At 44.1% G+C, this 21,159-nt stretch overlaps 1 protein-coding gene across 1 annotated transcript in view; it reads right to left on the bottom strand.

Moving 5' to 3' along the window:
• Positions 1 to 797: 797 nt before the first annotated feature.
• Positions 798 to 21,159, bottom strand: part of dok7b (docking protein 7b) — a 29,760-nt gene continuing 9,398 nt past the window's right edge. Inside the window, exons 5-11 of the mRNA XM_062995350.1 lie at positions 11,963 to 12,082; positions 8,045 to 8,152; positions 6,478 to 7,277; positions 5,385 to 5,454; positions 5,239 to 5,307; positions 3,353 to 3,523; positions 798 to 1,239 (exon numbers count right to left, since the gene is read on the bottom strand). Coding sequence (XP_062851420.1) covers positions 1,103 to 1,239; positions 3,353 to 3,523; positions 5,239 to 5,307; positions 5,385 to 5,454; positions 6,478 to 7,277; positions 8,045 to 8,152; positions 11,963 to 12,082 — 1,475 coding nt within the window. The 3' untranslated portion in view covers positions 798 to 1,102. The remainder of the gene's footprint in view (positions 1,240 to 3,352; positions 3,524 to 5,238; positions 5,308 to 5,384; positions 5,455 to 6,477; positions 7,278 to 8,044; positions 8,153 to 11,962; positions 12,083 to 21,159) is intronic.

Below are 21,159 nucleotides of genomic sequence, written 5' to 3'. Positions count from 1 at the left end.
GACGACCCCCCGTACTGCTGCCGTATCTTAAGACGTGTTTGCAGGAAGAACGAGACAAAATAAAAGCTGAAACACTAAATCACCTGGTCTCCTCGGTGCCAAAACCTCTTTTAAGTGGTGACAAGAAACGGCAACATTACAAAGTGGTAAATGCTTTACTGTCCCAACTTTTTCTGATTTGGGATTGTAAATAAATCCCCACTTGAGGCATCTTAGCTCTGTAGCACGTTGAGCACAAACACCCTTTAAACACCTTAAATCCTGGTACCTGAGGTTATACACTACATGGCAAAAAGTAAGTGGACACTTGGCGAAGTTTGGCGATTGAGTCCCTCCTCCCTCTCCTTTCCAGATTTTGGAGTGTTTATGGGAATTTGTGCCTGTTCAATCAAAAGGAAGCAATGATAGCTCAGTGGTTAATGTACTGGACTAGTAATCAAAAGGTTAACGTTCAAGCCCACAATCGCCACGTAGCTGCTGGTGGGCCCAGTAAAGCGTTTTATTATATATAATTATTCTTATGCCCCTGTTACTACTGAACCGGCTGTATCAGGTCAGAAAGCTAGAGAGCTGTGTCCCAAATCACACTCTTTACATCATCGTTGGGGGAAAGGTAATGTAATACACACTATGTAGTGGACATTGTGGTATTTGGAACACAGCCGCTCCTCATACTCCTACTGTAGCTTCAAACCTGCTTGAAAATATCAGAAAGAATCAATTGAGTCCATTTAACCACCATATGATACTATCTGAATGTTTGTAAATAATAAATAATGACTCCACAGCGACGTTCTAGATTATTTATTGTGCTAAAGTTAGAAATGCAGAGAGATGAAGACATACAAAAATACTGCATCTATTTCCCATCAGCTGTACATTTAACGTTTTTGAAGTTGGTCACTTAATAATAAAAACACGACTATTTACAAACTCACAACAGCAATTAAACTATAAATGTTACTTTATACTCTTAGAATATTTAGCAAATTAGCAATAGCATAACCTGTGGATTAGACCGTAGTGTGTGTGGGTGTGTGTTGGGAAGGGGGGGGTATATGAATGTCCTGAGATGGGATGATATTGGATATTGGTGTCGGGTTCAGTTCGGCGTCCCGCGGCGTCTCTGCTCGAGCTGGTGAAGCCTCTCCTCTCGGCCCTGCGCGTGCTGAGCTCCGACCCTCTGAGCCGCTTCCGTCACTGCGATGTCGATGTGAGCGTATTTAGTGCTGGAGGCTCCTGGACACACAGCGGTACAACGTTCAGAGCGGGTTCCAGCATCGAATAAAGTACAGAGGTCACAGTCAGGTCAGCCTGTTTACACCAAAAGAACTCTGGTTCTTGAACCGGTTCTGTTTAAGGTCCTTAGAAGAACTGGCCGCACATCCACCAGTTTTTGGGAATTAAGGATTCATCATCAATAGAAATAAATACTATTGGTGATAAAAAGACGCCAAAGGCGAGACGAATAGTACGTGACACTTTCATTTGCAGATGTATAGTTACATGAGTGAACAGTTGGTGTTTCGTTTGTCAGTATTCATATATGCACACAAAAATAGACATTTATATTAGCAAAATTGATTTATATAATATTTTATATTGTAAACTTTACAGCCCATATATCAATAATGGTTTTTCCACATACAGTATGTTACCTTTAAGATGATATATTGTTATAACATACATGTAGATATGACATACCCATACTAAAATGTGTGTACATATATTAAATATATCCATAGGATTAATTTTATATGGTTTTATATGTTGTATCCATATATGTTACATACATGTAGAAAAAATTTATTACACATACATGAGCATCCAGATTTGTATGTGCCACACATATATGTCAATATATGAAGTTGTTCCAATTTCTAATAGGTTTCATATATACAGTAGCTTGCACAAATATGGGCGTATATTTTATATATAAACATTTTATATATGCACATGTAATACATTTGTGTATGGGTAACGCCACGGTTCACGCTGATAACCTGAGTGTTCTTTGGTTCCAGCTGCAAATGAACTTTCACAGTTCGGAAGCTTTTTTGGGGGGTGGAAGAGCACTGAACCGGTTCCACGCCGAGTCAGGCTGAAACTGGACATTTTATCCAGCACAATGTTGGAATCTGTCCGTTTTGTTGTGTGGTAAAATCGATTTGGCTGCAACCAGCACCCAGTATACTGGGCAACCGAGCCAACCTACATTGCTCTGGCACGCAACCTGGATTATTACGGTTTGATTATAAGAATCTGTAGGGCTGTTTATGCAGCTTATGTCCTATTTATTATTGGCCTCCGGTAGTTTACATTTACATTTTTGGCATTTAGCAGATGCATTTGATCCAAAGCGACTTCCAATTAGTTTACATTTATTATTATTATTATTATTATTTTTTGCTAGTTATAACTTTTAGTTTAATTTAATTTGTGTATGTGTGATTTGTGTAAATCCTATTTATTTAAAGTTTCCTCCAGGCCACCCAATGGAGGATGGGGGTCCCTGCTGAGTCTGGTTCCTCTCAAGGTTTCTTCCTGTAATTTTAAGGGAGTTTTTCCTGCCACTGTCGCCCTCAGCCTGCTCAACGGGGGTTTTTGGTCTGTCGGTCCTGGATTCTGTAAAGTGGCTTTGAGACAATGTTCACTGTAAACAGCGCTATATAAATAAATTTGACTTAACATCTGTGACAGTATACGGCCTTGCTCAAGGGCCCAACAGTGGCAACCTGGCAGTTTGAACCAGTGACCTTCTGCTTTACTAAGCCAGTACCTTAATCACTTAGCTACCACTGGCCTAATGCCACTTGAAGCTACCAGGGGCCAAATCAAACATTGGAATTTAGATTAAGGAAAGAAAATGGGGGTTTAAACCAGCGACCTTCTGCTTTACTAGTTCAGTACCTTAACCACAATTAGAGAACCTATGCTGCACCACTACATATTTGTATTTATTTATTTATACTTATTTTTGTATTTAGGCATCACCACAGTGGATCTGATCCTCATACCAGACTTTCTATTTCTATCCGAGCTTGTGAGCTGCACTGAGAGTGCACTGACATGTAAGTCTCCCAATGGCGGAGCAGTTTCGGCTGTTTTGAATGTTTTGTGTCCATGCAGACGCCCGACTGGTCGATAGCACCGCTTAGATTTGAACCCTGGATCCTCAGGACTAGTGGTGTGGCTTAAAATGTTGGTCCAGCCCTTTAAATAGGGTTGCCTATTAGTTTAGTCCTGCACCCTAAGTCCAAATTATTGCACTAATCATATTTATTTTCCCCATTAATTATTGTTTATACGCCTTTAATCACAATAAAACTGGTGTAAAATATAAAGAAGGCACCTCTGAGGGTTGGGCCGGACTCCTGGACGTCCTGCAGGTCCAGCTCCATGTAGTTCAGCAGGCGTTTGGACACCGGACTCACCGGGATGTTTACGTAGTTAACCGAGTTACCGCTTTCTCCCTGAAGCCTCTCGGTGGTGGTAGAGCCGCTCTCGCCCGCTATCAGTCTTCCTGTTACAGGAATATATACACATACAAGCAAAACCTTCTTATATGTATTATATATATATACATATAATACACACTGTATGGCCAAAAGTATCCGAACACTTTACGATGATCTTGGACAGCCGTGGGCATTAATATGGTGGCACCAGAGATGTTCACAAGTCACAAAATTCGAGTCAGAGTTAAGTCACGAGTCTTTAGGCTAGAGTCTGAATCAAGTCACGAGTCTTTAGGCTAGAGTCCGAGTCAGGTCATGAGTCTTTAGACTAAAGTCTGAATCAAGTCATGAGTCTTTAGGCTAGTCAAGTCAGGAGTCAATATTATCTACACAAAACATACAGTATATTACAAATGTAGCGTAGAAATAAAGAAATAATCTGTAAGTTCAGATAAAAACAACAACAGATTAGCGAGTGTATTTAGCCGTTTTACTTGGTGCCTTTACTTTCCTCCTCATTGTGTAAATGAATGTAATTTCTGTAACAAGAAGGTTCCAGTTAAAAGCTTCAACTGATACGTTTTGTTTTCATTACAGAACAAAAGCGCTCGATAAATCACGGCACAGCGGCCAAAATCCCAAACACAGCAAAAACCATCATAACCGCTGCTTACCTTAGCTTCTGTTCTTCCAGATGCTATTACATTTATAAGCGTGCGTCCCATTAGGAACAGAATCCGTTATTTTGTAAATGTGCTTATAATTAAAAACCTCCAAACTTTTCCCGGTCGTGAAGTAAAACAGGAAGTCGTTAGAAAGCCGATCGAGCGTTTCATTACCACGTCATCTGTGTGACGCAAACTGAATAAATGCAAATAACAGCATTTCTTACTAACAATTACAATCAGAAGCTCTGATTGGTTCAGAAAGTGTCTTTCAACCATTAGCACCGATTCTGTAGGAGCGTTCCATTCACCCCGGTCGTTCCTGTGAAGTGCACTACGTAGGGTATTCCACCATTTTAAGTGAGATTCAGATCCAAAGGTAACGAAAATGTTCAAATGAAGTGAACTTCAGACTGTGTAGGGAGTAGGGAGCGACGCTTCATCACTACACCGGAAGCTGCTGGAACATTTACACATTGCGTGCGTTGCGGGTATATCTATATATATATTTATATATAATTGTCACACATAACTAATGTTAACACATGCTGACGCTAGAGACTCTTGTTGTGTCCGAGTCATGAGTCGAGTCCGAGTCATTTGAAACGAGTCAGAATCGAGTCTGAAGTTGCTGTGTGTGCGACTTACGTGCGACTCGGATTCTTTACTCTTTTGGGAAGGCTTTCCACAAGATTTTGGATTGTGCCTGTAGGAATTTATGCCTATTTAATCAAAAAAACACTCAGAGGTCTTGTTCACCTCCTAGTTGATGTTACAAAGGTCCATTAGTGGGGGTTTTCAATACTGTTGTCCATAAAGGGTCTGTCTAAAACCTAGTGATCTTTCTACATAGACGCACTTTGTGTCACCTACACTCCCGAGAAGAGGGCGTGTCTAAATTCTTAGATCCCTTAAAATGCTCCTACAGAGGTGCCTTAATTCTGAGTGATGATCTGACGAGGGAGCGTCCCCCAACTATGCTGCCTTATGAGCTCCAGGTCTTATTAGAATCCTCTGTACTGAGGAGCTGATCAGGTAGGCAGTAGGAGAGCAGGGCGGGTCGATAGGTTCCCACACAGACCCCCCGGTGTATATTTTTACGTATTGAGACTCACCAGACGATGACGAGTGTCTGAAAATTCTGAGCGAGCTCCGTGGAGAAGAAGGCGCCGGTGAGGAGCATCCTAATTTGAGAAAATAAAATTGAGTTGCATCAACATAGGCGCACTAATGTAAGCTGCTACTCTGTAGATATACTCACTCTCAGCATCCCAGAACCACTTGTGCTGGGCGTGGCTGTTCATGAGCTCGTTCCTGCTCGTCTCCTCCACCTTAAAAAAACAATAAACCAGATACACCGATCAGCCATAACATTAAAACCACCTCCTTGTTTCTACACTCACTGTCCATTTTATCAGCTCCACTTACCATATAGAAGCACTTTGTAGTTCTACAATTACTGACTGTAGTCGATCTGTTTCTCTGCATGCTTTGTTACCCCCTTTCATGCTGTTCTTCAATGGTCAGAACCCCCACAGCACCCCCACAGAGCAGGTATTATTTAGGTGGTGGATGATTCTCAGCACTGCAGTGACACTGACATGGTGGTGGTGAGTTAGTGTGTGTTGTGCTGGTATGAGTGGATCAGACACAGCAGCGCTGCTGGAGGTTTTTAAACACCGTGTCCACTCACTGTCCACTCTATTAGACACTCCTACCTAGTCGGTCCACCTTGTAGATGTAAAGTCAGAGACGATCGCTCATCTATTGCTGCTGTTTGAGTCGCTCATCTTCTAGACCTTCATCAGTGGTCACAGGACGCCGCCCACGGGGCGCTGTCGGCTGGATATATTTGGTCGGTGGACGATTCTCAGCCCAGCAGTGACAGTGAGGTGTTTAAAAACTCCAGCAGCGCTGCTGTGTCTGATCCACTCATACCAGCACAACACACACTAACACACCACCACCATGTCAGTGTCACTGCAGTGCTGAGAATCATCCACCACCTAAATAATACCTGCTCTTTGGGGGGTCCTCTGGGGGTCCTGACCATTGAAGAACAGCATGAAAGGGGGTAACAAAGTATGCAGAGAAACATATGGACTACAGTCAGTAATTGTAGAACTACAAAGTGCTTCTATATGGTAAGTGGATAATGGATGCATGTCCCGTTTACTTTATCTAACTGTATATACTCGTCTCCTTGATTGCTGATCGTTCTGTTTAATAAACAGTTAGGGTCTAATAAAGTAATTAGTGTGCGATTTGGGACACAGCCTCTATAAACACATGCGCATTACGGCCGAGCTTCACTGTACACAATGAAGAAGGAGAAAATAGAACATATACCCTACCGTAAATCCTCCACAGACCACACAGGCGGCGTTTCCTGGAACGTTGAGTCCGACTCCCTCACCGCCCGCGCTGAACCTCACCGGTACAGGATCTGTGGAGCTGTCCGGCGCATCTGGAGGTCCAACTCCCGCCGTCTCGGGCGGTCCTGAGGTTGAGGACTGGAGGATTCTGCGTGGAGAGTCGTAGTGCTGCATTAATTGAGCGGGTACCTGGTACACTGACTCCTGGCCCTCGGGCGCCTCAGTTTTAGGGCAAGTACAAAGTCTACTGCCTGGTGGCACCAGTGGCCCCGGTGGCACAAAGGAGGAGCTTGTTGGCAGGCTGGACGCGGTGACATATTGACTCTGCGGTGGAAGCCTGATGCTCGCGTTGGGGTTCGTGTTAGTCTGTGCGTTAGGGCTAAGCGTGAGGCTCATCGCCGACCCGAAGTCCTCCATCGCCCCCTGCGGAGTGTCGATGCTCCCGGTGTAAGAGGAAAAACTTCCAGAGGAGGACGAGTGGCTCCCTGTGGCGATGCCACTGTCGGTGGAGTTCTGTCGCCCGGCTTCCTGAAGTCCTCTGAGGTGGGGCGGTTTGGACGGCGGGTGGATGACTACTCCGGGATGCTCTCCAGAGGACGACCCTGATGCTCTCGTCCCGGACAGTACCGGGGACTGTGAGGGGATAGAGAATCGAACTGGACTCGCCCACGGTGCTAGGTGGCTGCTCAGGCTCGTGTCCGAGTGGCTGGTTTCGGAGGAGGAGCTCGAGATGCTGCGGCCGTCTCCAGTCAGGGACGGGGTCGAGCTGGAGCGGGAAGCTGAAAATCAGAAGGTAAGTAACATGATTTAGATGAAATAAAGAAAAACACCAACACCCATAAAACAGGACTTTGCTTCCCTCCCTAAAGACAATCCCAGGTTGGGGTCAAACCCCCAAAAATTGGAAGGGGCACACAGGTTCTGAGCTCCGACATACCACTCAGTTTGGCTTGGGTAGCCGCACAGGGAGCTCAGAGACAAGAGTCTTATTAGAGGGAGTCGCCAATACTGAGTGGCTATTGAGGACCAAGGTTGCCACTGTGCTATCTCATTGTGCTGAGGTCGCTGCCCCCCCCATTCTCTGATGGCTGCAAGGTTGCCACTGTCCTCACTGATGATGGCAAGGTTGCCACTGTATTACCTGATGGTGCCAAGGGTGCCACTGTGTAGACTACAGACTACTACAGCACCCGGTGAGGCAGGCAACAGGGCTGGAGAGCCAAGCATTGCAGACAGAGGACCTAGAAGGATAGTAATGACAGGCTTATGCCCATGTCTAGAGGGGCCGATCGTTCCCAGGAAGCATAGACAAAAGGCTGGCATGCCATTGAGAGTGGAGTGATGTCCTTGGCAAAGGCAAGGAGCAGAGCAACATCCTTTGGCAAAAGAAGAGATTGAGGCAAAGTCCTTTGTAGGGGCAGGAAGCTTAGTGGCATCTTTAGAGGAGACAGGGAGCACAGTGGCAACCTTGCCATCATCAAGCCCAACAAGCTCATGACCATGCGTCCACATACTTTGGGCCGTACGGTGTAGGTGTGAGCCGTACCTGTGCTGCTGTGGCGGCTGCACACCGACAGCATGCTGAGACGTTTCTCCAGCTCGCTGGCTTCCTGCGTGATCCTCTCCTCCGCCGAGGACGGTCGAGCGCCGAGGTCTGAAACATGGAACATCGAACCATCGATTTTACTCACACACACACACACAGAGAGCATCAGCAGCTCCATCACGTCTTTATCTCAGCATCTCACACTCCGTCTCACACGCAACATAACCAGCTTCATTCATCTGAGGTGGAAATACATCCATTTGGTGTCGCTGCTCTGGAAGAGTCGGTGCAGTCGAATACAGTATCACAAAACTGACCAAACTGTTCTTTAAAATGATCAGTCATGTTAGAAAAGACCACACACATCACTAGAGTATTTACATTTGCACTGTGGCCGTACACAATCCAAGCAATTGAGGGTTTAGGGCCTTGCTCAAGGGCCAAACAGTGGCCGTCTGACACACATAGAGCTTAAAACGTTTTACCTAACGTCCCAATTTTTTTAAAATTTGGTTTGTAAATGTGATTGTATTTACAAAATGTGCTGAATCTGTGCTAATCGTTTGTGTTACTTTATTAATTATTTATTCATTCAGGGGATCAAAAAAGTCTTAGTCTATTATATGGATGGTGGATGGATAGTTAGACAGACAGACAGACAGACAGACAGACAGACAGACAGACAGACAGAGAGAGACAGACAGACAGATAGATAGATAGATAGATAGATAGATAGATAGATAGATAGATAGATAGATAGATAGATAGATAGATAGATAGACAGACAGACAGATAGATCTGACAGACAGACAGATAGATAGATAGATAGACGGACAGATGGATGATAGATAGATAGATAGATAGATAGATAGATAGATAGATAGATAGATAGATAGATAGATAGATAGATAGATAGACAGACAGACAGACAGACAGACAGACAGACAGATCTGACAGACAGACAGATAGATAGATGGACAGAAGGATGATGGATGGATGGACAGACAGACAGACAGACAGACAGACAGACAGATAGATAGATAGATAAACACAGACAGACAGACAGACAGACAGACAGACAGACAGACAGACAGACAGACAGACAGATAGATAGATAGATAGATAGATAGATAGATAGATAGATAGATAGATAGATAGAGACAGACAGACAGATCTGACAGACATACAGACAGATAGATAGACAGAAGGATAATGGATGGATGGACAGACGGACAGAAAGATAGATAGACACAGACAGACAGACAGACAGATAGATAGACACAGACAGACAGACAGACAGACAGATAGATAGATAGATAGATAGATAGATAGATAGATAGATAGATAGATAGATAGATAGATAGATAGATGATAGATAGATAGATAGATAGATAGATAGATAGATAGATAGATAGATAGATAGATAGATAGATAGATAGATAGATAGATAGATAGACTGATGGACAGACAGGTTGATGGATAGATAGTTGGATGGATGATGGATGGGTAGACAGACAGACAGACAGACAGACAGGTAGATAGACAGATAGACAGACAGACACATAGACAGTTGGATAGATGGTCCTTCACAGGGCAAACACACACTTTGGATTTGTGGGAGGAAACCGGACACAGGGAGAACATGCAAACTCCACACAGTAAGGACCCAACCAGGGATTGGAACCCAGGACCTTCTCATTCTGAGGCAACAGTGCTACCCACCGAGCCACCGGGTAAGTGTATTTATCATCTCATAACGTATTTAAGACGGATCATTTATGTTGACGTGGTTCAGCTTGGAAAATGAAGCTGGGAACCCCTGAGCAAACCCACTGATGTGGTCCTTCCTCAAACTGTTTAAATGATTATTAACATCTAAAATCTGCCTTCCTAAAGCTACATTAAATATCTCAAACTTTTCACCCCTATAAAAAACATTTACACTCCGCCTCACGCTGCTCTTCATTTTGCACCCTATCAGTCACAGACACTCAATTAACCTGTCAGCCCTCCTGCGCCTCCTGCGCCTCCACGCTCCGTTCTGAGCTCCACGTCCTCCCTCCTCACAGCGGCGCAGAGATTTTTAATACTGCAGCAATAAAGACGTCAATTACCTGACAGGTGACGCTGTGCAATTTCAATATTCAACAGGCTGGATGGAGATAAATAGTTAGTGGTTTTTAATATGTTCAGTTCCACATTTTATGTCTTCATTGTGTCCCTGTTTGTCTGTATTTAGTCGTAGCCAGTTCCTCTTCCTCTGCTGGAGATCCTGATGGTGTACGAGGGGGGATATTCTCCTGACCTGGTGCTCCACCGACCACGTACTTTAGTCCCGTCTTTTCCCACCCAGCAGACTAGTGGCCAACGGACGGGTAGACAGACAGACAGACAGACAGACAGACAGACAGACAGACAGACAGACATTATAGATAGATAGATAGATAGATAGATAGATAGATAGATAGATAGATAGATAGATAGATAGATAGATAGATGATAGATAGATAGATAGATAGATAGATAGATAGATAGATAGATAGATAGATAGATAGATAGATAGATAGATAGACTGATGGACAGACAGGTTGATGGATAGATAGTTGGATGGATGATGGATGGGTAGACAGACAGACAGACAGACAGACAGGTAGATAGACAGATAGACAGACAGACACATAGACAGTTGGATAGATGGTCCTTCACAGGGCAAACACACACTTTGGATTTGTGGGAGGAAACCGGACACAGGGAGAACATGCAAACTCCACACAGTAAGGACCCAACCAGGGATTGGAACCCAGGACCTTCTCATTCTGAGGCAACAGTGCTACCCACCGAGCCACCGGGTAAGTGTATTTATCATCTCATAACGTATTTAAGACGGATCATTTATGTTGACGTGGTTCAGCTTGGAAAATGAAGCTGGGAACCCCTGAGCAAACCCACTGATGTGGTCCTTCCTCAAACTGTTTAAATGATTATTAACATCTAAAATCTGCCTTCCTAAAGCTACATTAAATATCTCAAACTTTTCACCCCTATAAAAAACATTTACACTCCGCCTCACGCTGCTCTTCATTTTGCACCCTATCAGTCACAGACACTCAATTAACCTGTCAGCCCTCCTGCGCCTCCTGCGCCTCCACGCTCCGTTCTGAGCTCCACGTCCTCCCTCCTCACAGCGGCGCAGAGATTTTTAATACTGCAGCAATAAAGACGTCAATTACCTGACAGGTGACGCTGTGCAATTTCAATATTCAACAGGCTGGATGGAGATAAATAGTTAGTGGTTTTTAATATGTTCAGTTCCACATTTTATGTCTTCATTGTGTCCCTGTTTGTCTGTATTTAGTCGTAGCCAGTTCCTCTTCCTCTGCTGGAGATCCTGATGGTGTACGAGGGGGGATATTCTCCTGACCTGGTGCTCCACCGACCACGTACTTTAGTCCCGTCTTTTCCCACCCAGCAGACTAGTGGCCAACGGACGGGTAGACAGACAGACAGACAGACAGACAGACAGACAGACAGACAGACAGACAGACATTATAGATAGATAGATAGATAGATAGATAGATAGATAGATAGATAGATAGATAGATAGATAGATAGATAGATAGATAGATAGATAGATAGATAGATAGATAGACAGCTTGCTTCATGCTGGAACAGAAAAGGACCTTCCCTAAACTAATCTGTTAAAGTTGGAAGCATATACTGTAGTTTATAGCTGATTTATTCCACCTTTTAGAGACTGTTGCTGAAATGAATGGCACAAAACTGGACTAGTAATCAGAAGGTTGCTGGTTCAGGTCCCACTGCAGCCAGGCTGGCATCGCTGGGCCCTTGAGCAGTGCCCTTCACTCTCAAAAATCCATGTCCCAATACTTTTGACCATGTAGTGTGCGCTGCACTAACCTGGTAGGGAGGGTCGCAACCCGAAAGGCGTACGGTTGGGAGAAACTCCTCGTGCGATGCAGTCGAACAGGAAGCTGATCTGCTCGCCCTCCGTACAGGCCAGGAAGAAGACGCCGGTCCCTGCAGAGGTGAAGCAAACACACATCATCAAACACTAAACGTTACAGCCAAAAGTATGTGGACACCAGAGCCTGTTGTTCTAACTCATCCCACAAGTGGTGAATAAGACGTTCATGCTGAAACAGGAAAGGGTCTTCCCCAAACTTTTGCCCCTAAATCAAAAGCATCTAATTGATTGTTTAACCAGGCGACTCAAATAATGAATCTTACTGCTGATTTACAAGCTGTAACATAAAGCCTCCACAAGGGGGTCTATCTATCTAGGGTCTGATGTTCTCCTTTTTTGGGTCTGATGTTCTCCTTTTTGAGGTCTGATGTTCTCCTTTTTAGGGTCTGATGTTCTCCTTTTTGAGGTCTGATGTTCTCCTTTTTTAGGGTCTGATGCTCCTCCTTTTTAGGGTCTGATGTTCTCCTTTTTAGGGTCTGATGCTCCTCCTTTTTAGAGTCTGATGTTCTCCTTTTTAGGGTCTGATGTTCTCCTTTTTAGGGTCTGATGCTCCTCCTTTTTAGGGTCTGATGTTCTCCTTTTTAGGGTCTAATGTTCTCCTTTTTAGGGTCTGATGCTCCTCCTTTTTAGGGTCTGATGTTCTTCTTTTTGAGATCTGATGTTCTCCTTTTTAGGGTCTGATGTTCTCCTTTTTAGGGTCTGATGCTCCTCCTTTTTAGGGTCTGATGTTCTCCTTTTTAGGGTCTGATGTTCTCCTTTTTAGGGTCTAATGTTCTCCATTTTAGGGTCTGATGCTCCTCCTTTTTAGGGTCTGATGTTCTTCTTTTTGAGATCTGATGTTCTCCTTTTTAGGGTCTGATGTTCTCCTTTTTAGGGTCTGATGCTCCTCCTTTTTAGGGTCTGATGTTCTCCTTTTTAGGGTCTGATGTTCTCCTTTTTAGGGTCTAATGTTCTCCTTTTTAGGGTCTGATGCTCCTCCTTTTTAGGGTCTGATGTTCTCCTTTTTGAGATCTGATGTTCTCCTTTTTAGGGTCTGATGCTCCTCCTTTTTAGGGTCTGATGTTCTCCTTTTTAGGGTCTGATGTTCTCCTTTTTAGGGTCTGATGCTCCTCCTTTTTAGGGTCTGATGTTCTCCTTTTTAGGGTCTAATGTTCTCCTTTTTAGGGTCTGATGCTCCTCCTTTTTAGGGTCCGATGTTCTCCTTTTTGAGATCTGATGTTCTCCTTTTTAGGGTCTGATGTTCTCCTTTTTAGGGTCTGATGCTCCTCCTTTTTAGGGTCTGATGTTCTCCTTTTTAGGGTCTAATGTTCTCCTTTTTAGGGTCTGATGCTCCTCCTTTTTAGGGTCTGATGTTCTCCTTTTTGAGATCTGATGTTCTCCTTTTTAGGGTCTGATGTTCTCCTTTTTAGGGTCTGATGCTCCTCCTTTTTAGGGTCTGATGCTCCTCCTTTTTAGGGTCTGATGTCCTCCTTTATGGGGTCTGATGTTCTTGTTTTGGGGATCTAATGGTCTCTTTTTAAGGGTATGATGTCATCTTTTTTTGGGGTCTGCTGCACCTTCTTTTGGGGGTCTAACTTTCTCCTTTTTGGGCTCTGATGTTCTTTTTGAGTTTTTTGTCCTTTTTTAGGGTCTAATATTTTTTGGGGTCTGATGTTCTCCTTTTTGGGGTCTGATGTCTGATGTTCTCCTTTTTAAACTAGAGTAAGGTAAAGTTCACTGTGGAAGCTCTTCTGTAAGTCGCTCTGGATGAAAGCGTCTGCTAAATACCAAAAATGTAAACGTGATGTATAGCTTGTGTTTTGGATTGGATCACATGGACATGCCGTGTAGCTTACATAAACAAAAGCCCAAAGTGACCGTACTGACCACGTAGGAGGCATCGGGTAACAAAGAGGGGGTAGGTGGGGGGTCATGCTCTTTAACATTCTTATCTCAGGCTTATACTGTCAAGTGAAGGTGTCGGTCAGTCCGAATGCATCAACACACTCTATAACGAGAAACCGCTGGTGACCAGATTTATAAACAATTAAATACAAGACCTGCCATCATAGTCAGTTTGAACGCCTTCTTGGGGAAGGTTCTCACTGTAGTTAAAGGGAGCAGGCCATACTGTTACTCCGGGAGAAAGATCAGACAATTTCTCCCCAAAAATAAGGGAAACGTGAGTAAGAATAAAAAAAAACACATTATATTTAACCAATCAATAAAACTTATACTTCTATACAGGGGAACTTCGATTTAACGGACTAAAAGGAGGGAGCACTGGTTTTTAAAATGAGCCTGTCTGAAACAGTAAGGTTTTTATCCAGGGGGTTGAAAATATACAAAAACTCAGCACTAAGGTCCACAAAAGTCATCATTCACACAAGATCAACAGTAAAATGAACAATGTAAATAGAAACGTAAATATATCATGTAAACACCACTTTTCACGTTCTTTAATGCTCCTCTTTGGCTCACCACTTCTCTGGTCTTTCAAAGCCACAACTAAGCACTAGAGCTAACAAAAATGAAGCATAAAACAGAGAAAAAGGCGAGAACAGAGTGAGCCTCCCGACAAAATAAAGTCTATCACTCATGTAAACGGAGAGATGATTAATAAACTACTGGTCTCGGGACGCTTCTCACAGGAATTTTAAACAATCGGGCCGGATAATTGGCTTTCCAGATTTTGTTGGTTAATTCCGAAATCCGTTAAATGGAGGTCCGTTAAATGGAGGTCTGTTAAATGGAGGTTCCTCTGTACTTCTATTGTACCTCTAATGGCTGCTGTTAAATCACGATGAGAGTGAATAAAATCTGTCCTGAGGAATTAGCTTATGGACTAAAATATAAGAGTAGCCACATTTATGCTAAAAATTGTAAGCCAGTTATTTCTACTAGCAAAAAAAATTAAAATAATTAACCTACAAAACCTGTCAGAACCACAAACACACAATATCTGGAACACAGACGTTACCGGATGTAAAGCACAATATCTAAGCTGTAATAGATAAACTACTGTCGTGTTGCAAAGACTCCAATCTCTAACGTCAGACTATTAAACTAATACTGTTAAACTATGAGGGTCTTCAAAAAGTATCCTCACTTTTAAAACTCTATTTATTAAGAATTTCATAATCAAACTCCATCACTTAACTACATCGTCACCTTTCGATGTATTTTTCACATCATCATCACATGAAAATCTTCTTCCCCTTAAAGCTTCTTTGAGCGTCCAAAAAGGTGGAAATCAGATGGAGCTAAATCAGGACTATAAGCGTCTCTCAGTCTCTCAGACACGAGCGATTACTCCTCCTCCCACCTTCACCGCTTATAACGACAATATACACGTGAGGAAACTTTTTGAAGATCCCTTGTAATGAAGACAAACTCCAAAGACTGGCTTCATACTTTATTTCAGGTTTTGCTTCAAGAGCATCAAACCCGGGCACAGATCCAGATCACATGCAACTCAAGGTTTACAAACTTGTACTTTTACACGATTGCACTCTGTCCCCAAAAGGTATTTTCTATACATTATCATTTAGGACAGGGGCGCCCAATACGTCGATCGTCATCTACCAGTCGATGGCTCAGTGCACGCTGGTAGATCGCGCCTCATTTAAACTGGTTGACATGATCGACATGAAATGTGGCCACTGTCTCTTTAATTTGCGGTTTGTTACGATAGCTACGCCTCAGCCCGCCTAAAGTACCGCTAATCTAGAAAGTTTTCATTCATCAGTAGCCAGTTTGCACAATTTTTGCATTTTTCCTTTTGTAACCTGCACCGTTAGTGAAGACGAGTGCATAACCAAGCAAAGAGAAACCAAAAACACTTCGATTCGGGGGAGAACGCTGCAGAGACGCTGACGGAGAAATTTGAACCCTCAATCTGACATTCATATGAAGTCAAGCGCCTCTGCTGGACGGTTTTGGAACTTGCTGGCTGAGAAAAAATATCCAAACTGAAGAAAATGTGCCGCATATGAGACAGCATTTGTTGGATCAACCTGCCTTTTATCAACATGTATATAATGAAGTGTAATTATGGCTTGACACTTACTGATGAACACTTGGAAGCTGCTTGAGAATCAGTATCAGCAGCTCCTGTCCAGATACATAAACCTGACCGACACCCTTCAGTACAAATCATCAGAATGAGGTCAGTGTGATTTATCACTCGCTCGCCCTGTAAAGCTGAATATCAATATAGGAAACCTATAGAGGCCAACCTCAGAAAGTAGATCACGATGACCTGTCGACTGAAATAGTAGATCTCAAGCCATGAAAGTGTGGGCACCCTGGTCTAGTATTATCTCCAAGCAGAAAAAGAATTAAGGGTTGGATTATGACACTAAAAGTTATGTCAGGCAGCCAGATTTTGCTTTTATTAAATTACTGAAGTTAAAACATCAACGTTTACCTTAATTATGAAGATGTCACTGCGCTGAGTGGGTGAAGCGCACCAGTGTCTTCTGAATGTCACATTCCCAGTTAAACTCTTTACTCAGAGCGCATACGGCACTTATGAGCAGATATAAAATCATCATCATCATCTTTTCACTTCATCCATTTCAGGGTCGCGGTGGCAACAGGGCAAGCAAAGCATCCCAGACGTCTCAGTCCACCATGACTTCCCTCCAGTGGGATCCCCAGGAGTTCCCAGTCCAGAGGGTCCTGGGTCTACTTCTGGGTCTCTTTTCAGTTGGCCGTGCCCATGAGAGGTGTCCAGGAGATGCCCAAACCACGTCAACTGGCTCCTCTCCACGTGAATGAGCAGCAGTTCTACTCCAAGCTTCTCCTCACTAAGAGTACGTCCAGCAACCCTCTGTAGAAAACTAATTTCGGTCACTTGTATCTGTGATCTCTTTCTTCTGGTTGTTACCCAAAGCTCATGACCGTAGGTGACGGTGGAGACACAGAACGATTGATAAATTGGTTCTCACTCCCTAGTTAAAGGGCGCATACCATCTGATGTCCTCCTTTTTGGGGTCTGATGTTCTCTTTTTTGGGGTCTGATGTTCTCTTTTTTTGGGGTCTGATGTCCTCCTTTTTGGGGTCTGATGTTCTCCTTTTTGGGGTCTGATGTTCTCCTTTTTGGGGTCTTATGTTCTCCTTTTTGGGGTCTGATGTTCTCCTTTTTGGGGTATGATGTTCTCCTTTTTGGGGTCTGATCTCCTTTTTGGGGTCTGATGCCCTCCTTTTTGGGGTCCGATGCCCTCCTTTTTGGGGTCTGATGTTCTCCTTTTTGGGGTCTGATGTCCTCTTTTCTAGGGTCTGATGTCCTCCTTTTTGGGGTCTGATTTTCTCCTTTTTGGGGTCTGATGTTCTCCTTTTTAGAGTCTGATGTTCTCCTTTTTGGGGTCTGATGTTCTCCTTTTTAGAGTCTGATGTTCTCCTTTTTTGGGTCCGATGTCCTCCTTTTTGGGGTCTGATGTTCTCCTTTTTAGAGTCTGATGTTCTCCTTTTTGGGGTCTGATGTTCTCCTTTTTAGAGTCTGATGTCCTCCTTTTTAGGGTCTGATGTTCTCCTTTTTGGGGTCTGATGTCCTTCTTCTTTAGGGTCTGATGTCCTTTTAAAAAAGTGTATGGGAATTTGAGCCCATTCGGTGGTTAAGCTACCTGACCAGTGACTAGAAGGTTACTGGTTCAAGCCCGGTCACCACTGTTGGGCTCCTGAGCAAGGCCCTCAACACCCCAACCCTCATTGCTCACATTATGGGGGACAGAGGTAGCTCAGTGGTTAAGGTGCTGTACTAGTAATCAGAAGGCTGCAGGTTCAAGCCTTACCACTGCCAAGTTACCACTTTTGGGCCCCTAAGCAAGGCCCTTAACCCCCAACTGCTCAAACTGTATCAAGCTGGATGCGTCAGGCTACTGGCTGCACGCTACCTCGCCCCAAGCAGTAATACGTATCACATGACGTGTTCCTGGTTCCCCGGTTCCCAGTACGAATGCCGTCCTGCATTTCTCTCTCCTAATGAGGCTCTGAGCTCTGACGCGCCCCGGCGTAGTAAATATAGCCGTGCCAAATCCGTTATAACATCACCACGGCGACCGAGAGGCCTCGGGGCCACAGGGGCCTTCACAAAAATAACCCCAACACCCCGAGCGGTTTTGTAATCATTCAACGGTCTATAAAAACACCAGACCCCTCTGTGACGGACGGCCTGACCCCTTCAACTCGCCCATACAGGGTCAGCGTGAGCATTGTTTTGTCATGTCGCCCGTCATCGGGGCGGTCGGGTGCGGAGATATACGGCGGCGGGGCCGTCGAGGTGCCCGCCGCTCGGAAAATAAAAGATCTGCCGCAATGGTAAAGGTGAAACCTTGATGTCATCTGTATCTAGCTTAAAAACAGACTCATACACGTGGGTTTGGTTCTTTTCTTTCAATTTAGTCATATGCAATTCCTCCAGCGCTTATAGGAGGAGGGTCAGAGAGACAGACAGAGAGACGGACAGAGAGACAGACAGAGAGACAGACAGAGAGACAGACAGAGAGACAGACATTTTAGCCTCCAGTAGCACATACACCGATCAGCCATAACATTAAAACCACCTCCTTGTTTCTACACTCACTGTCCAATTTATCAGCTCCACTTACCATATAGAAGCACTTTGTAGTTCTACAATTACTGACTGTAGTCTATCTGTTTCTCTACATGCTTTTTTAGCCCCCTTTCATGCTGTTCTTCAATGGTCAGGACCCTCACAGGACCACTACAGAGCAGGTATTATTTAGGTGGTGGATGATTCTCAGCACTGCAGTGACACTGACATGGTGGTGGTGTGTTAGTGTGTGTTGTGCTGGTATGAGTGGATCAGACACAGCAGCGCTGCTGGAGTTTTTAAACACCGTGTCCACTCACTGTCCACTCTATTAGACTCTCCTACCTAGTCGGTCCACCTTGTAGATGTAAAGTCAGAGACGATCGCTCATCTATTGCTGCTGTTTGAGTCGGTCATCTTCTAGACCTTCATCAGTGGTCACAGGACGCTGCCCACGGGGCGCTGTTGGCTGGATATTTTTGGTTGGTGGACTATTGTCAGTCCAGCAGTGACAGTGAGGTGTTTGAAATCCACTCATACCAGCACAACACACACTAACACACCACCACCATGTCAGTGTCACTGCAGTGCTTAGAATGATCCACCACCTAAATAATACCTGCTCTGTGGTGGTCCTGTGGGGGTCCTGACCATTAAAGAACAGCATGAAAGGGGGTAACAAAGCATGTAGAGAAACAGATGGACTACAGTCAGTAATTGTAGAACTACAAAGTGCTTCTATATGGTAAGTGGAGCTGATAAAATGGACAGTGAGTGTAGAAACAAGGCGGTGGTTTTAATGTTATGGCTGATCTGTGTATATATATAACAGATTCGTATAAATATCATATATAGCTGATTTAACAAAACTAAGCTTTCAAATTGTACAGTGTAGACAGACCATATTTTATTTGTATTTATAAACCATATCAGATTTATTATTAGGGTAAACAGGGTCGTATTTTCTGACACTTCTTTTCATCACGGGTCGAATTTAAGGGGGGTTTGAGATGGGGGGGGGGGGGGGGATCTGACCCTCCTCATGAATACTATGTACTCCCCAAAAGGAGGTAAACAGAACAGTCGTCGTTACTTAGCTAAACTGTAAATTCAGGCAAGAATAATAAACGATATGACATTAGTATTCATCAATATATAAATATGTCATCATAATAATAATATAGATTATTATAACCAGGTTATACACATATAAAGTATAAATATGAATATAAAATATAGGATTAGATATAGGTATGATATCTTTCACTGTCATAGGTGCCAACGTCTCAGACAGTAGGACTTGCTGTGTGTAGGGGCCCCGTTTGACCCCTACTTCCCTAGACATGAGGGCCAGTGACACAGCTGAACCCCAAACCCCGGTCTCTGTGATCCTGGACTAGAGCATCAGCCTGCTGGACCACCGAGCGCCCCCCCCGTATATTTAACTCTAACAGTCTGAGAACAGTCTGAGAACCATTATGCTCTTCCCCATTTTTACCAAACCACCCAGCCGAGCTGAAGCCCACGCCGGACAGGAATGCTCTTTGGCCCCGTCTGAGTGGACGCCCTGGACGGCTGGTGGTCAGCAGCTTTGCTCAGATATAGAAATGAAAAGGTCACGCAGGGGGTCGGTGGAGACAGACGCTTGGAGCGAGTGCAGGAACGCTACTCTGAGTTGGCAAAAACATGAAGCATGCCTGCTGTCTCATCTTCTGCACCCACCCACCGTGTGTGTGTGTGTGTGTGTGTGTGTGTGAGTGTGTGTGTGTGTGTGTGTGTGTGAAAGGATCTTATGACCCGTGACTATCCCTGGAGTCGATTAGAATCCCAGCAATCTTGCTCAAGGACCCTCAGGATTTAAACCTTCCTAATTGACAATGGTAGCTCAGCGAGTAATGTACTGTACTAGTAATCATAATGTTGCCACTGTTGGGCCCCGTAGCGAGGCCCTTAACCCTTAATTGCTTGAATTGTATGTAGTGATAAGTGTAAGTCGCTTTGGATAAGAGCAAATGTAAATAAGTTGAAATATACAGGGGTTGGACAAAATAACTGAAACACCTGGTTTTAGACCACAATAATTTATTAGTATGGTGTAGGGCCTCCTTTTGCGGCCAATACAGCATCAATTCGTCTTGGAAATGACATATACAAGTCCTGCACAGTGGTCAGAGGGATTTTAAGCCATTCTTCTTGCAGGATAGTGGCCAGGTCACTACGTGATGCTGGTGGAGGAAAACGTTTCCTGACTCGCTTCTCCAAAACACCCCAAAGTGGCTCAATAATATTTAGATCTGGTGACTGTGCAGGCCATGGGAGATGTTCAACTTCACTTTCATGTTCATCAAACCAATCTTTCACCAGTCTTGCTGTGTGTATTGGTGCATTGTCATCCTGATACACGGCACCGCCATTGGATGCACATGGTCCTCCAGAATGGTTCGGTAGTCCTTGGCAGTGACGCGCCCATCTAGCACAAGTATTGGGCCAAGGGAATGCCATGATATGGCAGCCCAAACCATCACTGATCCACCCCCATGCTTCACTCTGGGCATGCAACAGTCTGGGTGGTACGCTTCTTTGGGGCTTCTCCAC

This window comes from Trichomycterus rosablanca, chromosome 5, assembly GCF_030014385.1.
Source record: "Trichomycterus rosablanca isolate fTriRos1 chromosome 5, fTriRos1.hap1, whole genome shotgun sequence".
Taxonomy (NCBI): domain Eukaryota; kingdom Metazoa; phylum Chordata; class Actinopteri; order Siluriformes; family Trichomycteridae; genus Trichomycterus; species Trichomycterus rosablanca.
This window is presented reverse-complemented; position numbering and strand designations above follow the sequence as displayed.